At 41.7% G+C, this 7,812-nt stretch overlaps 1 protein-coding gene across 1 annotated transcript; it reads right to left on the bottom strand.

Moving 5' to 3' along the window:
* Window positions 1-5,468: 5,468 nt before the first annotated feature.
* On the bottom strand, window positions 5,469-6,223 carry LOC145859365 (nanos homolog 3-like). Its single transcript, XM_082958424.1, has one exon. The coding sequence runs from the start codon at window positions 6,141-6,143 to the stop codon at window positions 5,469-5,471; it is 675 nt and encodes a 224-aa protein (XP_082814550.1). The 5' UTR covers window positions 6,144-6,223.
* Window positions 6,224-7,812: the final 1,589 nt, after the last annotated feature.

Here is a 7,812-nt window from a genome sequence, read left to right as displayed (position 1 = left end):
ACTTTAGACCACAGCCCTATATAGTGCACTACTTTAGACCACAGCCCTATATAGTGCACTACTTTAGACCACAGCCCTATATAGTGCACTACTTTAGACCACAGCCCTATATAGTGCACTACTTTAGACCACAGCCCTATATAGTGCACTACTTTAGACCACAGACCTATATAATGCACTACTTTATACCACAGCCCTATATAGTGCACTACTTTAGACCACAGCCCTATATAGTGCACTACTTTATACCACAGCCCTATATAGTGCACTACCTTAGACCACAGACCTATATAGTGTACTACTTTTTACCACAGCCCTATATAGTGCACTACTTTAGACCACAGCCCTATATAGTGTACTACTTTTTACCACAGCCCTATATAGTGCACTACTTTAGACCACAGCCCTATATAGTGTACTACTTTTTACCACAGCCCTATATAGTGCACTACTTTAGACCACAGGCCTATATAGTGCACTACTTTAGACCACAGGCCTATATAGTGCACTACTTTAGACCACAGACCTATATAGTGTACTACTTTTTACCACAGCCCTATATAGTGCACTACTTTAGACCACAGCCCTATATAGTGTACTACTTTTTACCACAGCCCTATATAGTGCACTACTTTAGACCACAGCCCTATATAGTGTACTACTTTAGACCACAGCTCTATATAGTGTACTACTTTAGACCACAGACCTATATAGTGTACTACTTTAGACCACAGCCCTATATAGTGCACTACTTTAGACCACAGACCTATATAGTGTACTACTTTTTACCACAGCCCTATATAGTGCACTACTTTAGACCACAGCCCTATATAGTGTACTACTTTTTACCACAGCCCTATATAGTGCACTACTTTAGACCACAGCCCTATATAGTGTACTACTTTAGACCACAGCTCTATATAGTGTACTACTTTAGACCACAGACCTATATAGTGTACTACTTTTTACCACAGCCCTATATAGTACACTACTTTAGACCACAGGCCTATATAGTGCAAGACATTCCTTCTCTTCTCTGCACTACTTTTGACCACAACCCTATATAGTGCACTACTTTAGAACACAGGCCTATATAGTGCACTACTTTAGACCACAGCCCTATAAAGTACACTACTTTTGACCACAGTCCTATGGCCCCTGATCAAAAGTAGGGCACTATTTAGGAAATACAATGCCATTTGGGACACAAACATGATGTGCAGACAGGGACACCCGCTTTGAGGTTAACGCAGTGCCACCAACGCGGCCGCTACCAAGGACTGTGTGCTCTCCTTCTCCGTGACCGACTTGAGTAAGACATTTAAGCATGTTAACCCTCGCAAGGTTGCCGGGCCAGACGGCATCTCAAGCCGTGTCCTCAGAGCATGCGCAGACCAGCTGGCTGATGTGTTTACGGACATATTCAATCTCTCCCTATCCCAGTCTGCTGTCCCCACTTGTTTCAAGTTGTCCACCATTGTTCCTGTACCCAAGAAAGCAAAGGTAACTGAACTATATGACTATCGCCCCATAGCACTCACTTCTGTCATCATGAACTGCTTTGAGAGACTAGTCAAGGATCATATCACCTCTACCTTACCTGACACCCTAGAACCACTTCAATTTGCTTACCACCCCAATAGGTCCACAGACGATGCACTCGCCATCTCACTGCACACTGCCTTATCCCATCTGGACAAGAGGAATACCTATGTAAGAATGCTGTTCATTGACTATAGCTCAACATTCAACACCATAGTACCCTCTAAGCTCATCGTTAAGCTCGGGGCCCTGGGTCTGAACCCCGCCCTGTGCAACTGGGTCCTGGACTTCCTGACGGGCCACCCCCAGTTGTGGAAGGTAGGAAACAACACCTCCACTTCGCTGATCCTCGTCACAGGGTTCCCACAAGGGTGCGTCCTCAGCTCCCTCCTGTACTCCCTGTTCACCCATGACTGCGTGGCCATGCACGCCTCCAACTCAATCATCAAGTTTGCGGACACAACAGTAGTAGGCCTGATTACCAACAATGACAAGACGGCCTACAGGGTTGAGGTGAGGGCCCTGGAAGTGTGGTGCCAGGAAAATAACTTCTCACTCAATGTCAACAAAACAAAGGAGATGATCATGGACTTCAGGAAACAGCAGAGGGAGCACCCCCCTATCCACATCGACGGGACAGCAGTGGAGAAGGTGGAAAGCTTCAAGTTCCTCGGCGTACACATCACTGACAATCTGAAATGGTCCACCCACACAGACAGTGTGGTGAAGAAGGCGCAACAGCGCCTCTTTAACCTCAGGAGGCTGAATAAATGTGGCTTCGCCCCTAAAACCCTCACAAACTTTTACAGATGCACAATTGAGAGCATCCTGTCGGGCTGTATCACCACCGGATTAGGCAAGTGCACTTTCCGCAACCGCAGGGCTCTCCAGAGGGGGGTACAGTCTGCCCAACACATCACCAGGGGCAAACTACCTGCCCTCCATGACACCTACAGCACCCGATGTCACAGGAAGGACAAAAATATCATCAAGGACAACAACCACTCGAGCCACTGCCTGTTCGCCCTGCTATCATCCAGAAGGCGAGGTCAGTACAGGTGCATCAAAGCTGGAACCGAGAGACTGAAAAACAGCTTCTATCTCAAGGCCATCAGACTGTTAAACAGCCATCACTAGGCGGCTTCCACTCGGTTACACAACCCTGCACTTTAGTGGCTGCTGCACCAGACTTAGAATCACTGGCCACTTTAATGTTTAAATAATGCTTACATACTGCTTTACTCATATCATATGTACTGTATTCTATTCTACTGTATTTTTTGTCAATGTCACTCCCGACATTGTTCGATCTAATGTGTACATATTTCTTAATTACATTATTTTACTTAGATTTGTGTGTATTGTTGTGAATAGTTAGATACTACTGCACTGTTGGAGCCAGGAACACAAGCATTTCTCTACACCCACAATAACATCTGATAAATATGTGTATGTGACCAATAAAATGTGATTTATTTGATTTGATATGCCGAACAACGCAGAAAGTAACCTCCCCTGCAGCAGATTGTGTTGACGAGCTGGAAGGCGCTCTGCATTACATTGGGTTGAAATTTGCCTATGTACAGTACTGATCTTGGGTCAGTTTTCCATTATTTTCTGGTCGGCTTGGGGAGAGAAAGCTGATCCTAGATAAGTCATTACACTGCTGTTCAAAAGTTTGGGGTCATTTAGAAATGTCCTTGTTTTTGAAAGAAAAGGCCAAAAAATGGTCCATTAAAATAACATCAAATTGATCAGAAATACAGTGTAGACATTGTTAATTATAGAGCATTGGTTAAAGGAGGACATTCATACCTCAAATTTTGAATTACAGTGTGAAACGAAGAAAATGTTGTTGCAAATCTATTGGTTTAAGAATTGTTCCGACTTGAAAAGAACTTGAACACAATTATGTCGGAGTTACGGCTTCCCATTTTCCAGTGTCCCAGGAGAATATGAAGCCAGCATAATACAGCATTCAAGTGCTAGTCGTTACTAGGAAACGGACATTTCTTACTCGCTGACATGATTGACACCGTAAAAATCATCATAAAACGGCCTTGGAAGAGCCATAAATGTAAACCAACATAATTTATTATTCTACATTAACCTGTTTAACTGGTACTAAATGCATTATGAAGAAAACTGTGTGATTTATGCTCCACGAAATATGAAATGCGTTATGAAGAATATCGTGTACTGTTGCCTTCACGAAAAAAAAGGCCTTTCTGACTACAAGTGCACCAGTATCCCAAAGTATTAAGCGAAATCAATCATAGAAAACAGCATTGGAATTAATAAAAATGGTTTTCCCACGAATTAAGTCGCACATAAATTTGTGTCTTTTCGCACAAATTCTGTTCAGAAAGTCTGCTCAGAAACATCGAAAACAGTATATATAGCAATACAAACACCATTTATAAATACGGGATTAAATAAATACAACGTTAAGGTATATTCATAACGTTCAATAATGAAGAAAAAATTGGCTATCGTGTTTAAATTCTTGTCTTTTCTCACGAATTAAACCACAAAAAAACGCACGAAATCTGCTGAAATACATTATGTACATGCACGAATGGAATGGGAGAATTGTGTTGTCAAATTGGCCTGAACCGGTTTTGAGTGTCCATTTACAATTTATTTACATTAAATGTATAGAATAATAGCAAACCACTCAAGTCAATTGGACACACATCAATTCATTGGAGACTGCCAGGGTTGGGTCACTAACCTCGATTTACAGAAAAGTGATGATTAACGGCCCATCTCAGGGTCCTAGACTCATATGGTGATTGGGGCCTAGACAACAATGGTTTGATGACTGTCTATCTGTGGAGCATTCTAGAAGGACTGGGCTGATCCAGAAAGCTGGTTGTGTGTCTTGTACTGCCCTACTTAGTTTGTTAATTTGGGAGTTTAAAAAGATGGCCTATTGACAAGATTGAAACGTGTCTGTTTCCTTACATCAGTGTTTCCCAACTCCAGTCCCCCAACAGTACATATTGTTGTTGTAGCCCCGGACAAACTCACCTGATTCAACTCAATGAGGGCTTGATGTTTAGTTGACAAATAGAATCAGGTGTACTAAGTATTTTATAAAACACAATGGAAACGACAAAGGAAAAACACAACTGAAACAGAAAGTATTATAAAACATACAATGGAAACTAGATAAACAGCCATCCTACTGAAATGACCAGTCCAGGCGAGTACCAGGGGCGGCGAACTGGAGCCTCTCTGCCAGCACATTCATGAGTAAAAGTAGATACCTTAATAGAAAATGACTCAAGTATAAGTGAAAGTCACCCAGTAAAATACTACTTGAGTAAAAGTCTAAAAGTTAATGGTTTAAAATATACTTCAGTATCTAAAGTAAATGTAATTGCTAAAATATACTACGGTATGAAAAGTAAAAAAGTAAAGCAAACCAGATGGCACCTTTTTGTTGTTCTTTATTAATTCACAGATAACCAGGGACACACTCCAACACTCAGACATCATTTACAAACGAAGCATGTGTTTAGTGAGTCGGCCAGATCAGATGCAGTAGGGATGTTCTCTTGATAAGTGTGTGAATTAAACTATTGTCGTGTCCTGGTAAGCATTCAAAATGTAAACAATAGTTTTGGGTATCAGGGAAAATGTACGGAGTAAAAAGTACCTCATTTTCTTTAGGAATGTAGTGAAGTAAAAGTCTTCATTTAATTAGGCATGTCAATTAAGAACAACTTCGTTTTTACAATGACGGCCAAACCCGGGCCAATTGTGCGCCGCCCTATGGGACTCCCAATCACGGCCGGTTCTGATACAGCCTGGATTCGAACCACGGTGTCTGTAGTGACACCTCAAGCACTGAGATGCAGTGCCTTAGACCGCTGCGCCACTCGGAAGCCCAAGGAAAGTACAGATCCTCCAAAAACTACTTAAGTAGTACTTTCAAGTATTTCAACAAAGTACTTTACACCACTGGACATGACATAGACAGAGCTGTAGGTGGTTTCGACCAGGGGACAATGGTGCTTGGTGGCGATTTGGGCCCCGGTGACCCCGCAGAGAGGGCAGACATACAGCCGCAGGTACAGGCACATCATGTCCCCATCCTGGTCCTTGAGGTTGTGGGAGGAATACACAGACTCAGACTCCCCGTTGTATTTGCAGAAGCTGCAGAACTTTCGCTCAGGTGATGGCACCTCCTCCGGCGTGTTTCTCCCACTCTGGCCCCGGGTGCCCGCGGGGGATCTGGACGCTGCTGTAGGGGGCTCGGGACCCTCGGTGCTGCTCGGCCATAAAGGAGCGTCTTCATGCAAGAGGACGATTTCGGAATCCAGGGGTTCCATTTCGTGCCATAGTGGTGGTGTCGCCACAGGTGTTATTGGTGACAGCAAGGCTCGCGGCGGGAACTCTTCAAATTCCACCATGGTCGAGCATATCCCGGAGTCATGATCCTCAACGGTTAACGGTTCTGGGGTGAACTTGCCTAACTGCATCTCCCGCACTAGGTCAGCTAGCTTCATGTAGTCCCGCCACGGTTGGAAACTCTTGTTTTCGGACTCCATGTAAGGCGGTAGGTCTTGGAGTTGACAAATCATAGCGTTCATACGATCACTTGTATTTTTTATATCCCAACAGACTAGTGTTTGATAACGATCAGAATGTACCAGAATAAAGAACGCTGGGTCTAAACTGACAACTCAACTGAAGGCAAATTTGACAACATTCACGTTTTAACCTGTCAGTGTTTTGTTAAACAGCCAATCAGATGGCGTTGTGCGGAGTCCGTGGCTCGTGACAACAGCCAATCAAATGGTTTCAAACTGACATCTGCTAAATTGGCAATTTTAGAAGATCAACTATTTGGGATAAAATTTTACACCTCAACAATATTAAAAACTTCAAATATAACTGTTTAATCTATTCTAGGATCTAAATGGATAGGACTTAGATTATAATTCTTAGTTATATGAAGCTGTTTGATAATAGCCAATTGTAATAAGAAAATATCAGTAAAATAACTGTTAAAATTCAAAACTGCTTTTTTTCTTTTTTTAATATTTATTTATTTCACCTTTATTTAACCAGGTAGGCCAGTTGAGAACAAGTTCTCATTTACAACTGCGACCTGGCCAAGATAACACAATAGAAAAAAAGTCTATATACAATGAACTTCCTTGTTGTTCACTATGCTTCGACGTCCTTGCTGTTCACTACTACCAAAACGATTTTATAACACAATGGAAGTGACAAAGGAACAACAACTGAAACAGACAATATTATAAAACATACAATGGAAACGACATAAACAGGCATCCTACTGAAATGACCAGTCCAGGCAGGGACGGGACGGGGACGGGAGTTGGGGTAATCGGGGTTTGGAGAGAGCGATGTGGGACGGAGGGGAATACCGGGATTAGAGGAATGGGGAGAGGGAGGAATTTAGTTACAGTCAAATAAATACACAAGCAACAATCTATACAAAAGTCCTTCTGATTACCTCAATCACCAATAATGATTTTCCCTTTGGGGGGGGGGATCAATAAAGTTAGGTTGAAATCCATCGAATTGAAGAAAGATGAAAAGTATCAACCCAGATTTGAACTGAAAGTGTGTGAAGTTATATGGACACAACGTTATAATAATAATGCAGTTCTATAAATCACATTTTATTGTGTCACATACACATATTTATCAGATGTTATTGCGGGTGTAGTGAAATGCTTGTGTTCCTGGCTCCAACAGTGCAGTAGTATCTAACTATTCACAGCAATACACACAAATCTAAAATTAAAATAATGGAATGAAGAAATATATAAATATTAGGACGAGCAATGTCAGAGTGGCATTGACTTAAATACAGTAGAATATAATTTAGTATATACATATGAGATGAGTAAAGCAATATGTAAACATTATTAAAGTGATTATTTTTCCATTATTAAAGTGGCCAGTGATTCCATGTCTGTGTATACAGTTGAAGTCTGAAGTTTACATACACCTTAGCCAAATACATTTAAACTCAGTTTTTCACAATTCCTGACATTTAATCCTAGTAAAAAATCCCTGTTTTAGGTCAGTTAGGATCACCACTTTATTTTAAGAATGTGAAATGTCAGATTAATAGTAGCGAGAATGATTTATGTCAGCTTTTATTTCTTTCATCACATTCCCAGCGGGTCAGATGTTTACATACACTCAATTAGTATTTGGTAGCATTGCCTTTAAATTGTTTAACTTGGGTCAAACGTTTCGGGTAGCCTTCCACAAGCTTGG

This window comes from Salmo salar, chromosome 12 (genome assembly GCF_965601325.2).
Source record: "Salmo salar chromosome 12, fSalSal1, whole genome shotgun sequence".
NCBI lineage: Eukaryota > Metazoa > Chordata > Actinopteri > Salmoniformes > Salmonidae > Salmo > Salmo salar.
The sequence above is the reverse complement of the archived record's forward strand: the minus strand, read 5'-3'. Positions and strand labels throughout refer to the sequence as shown.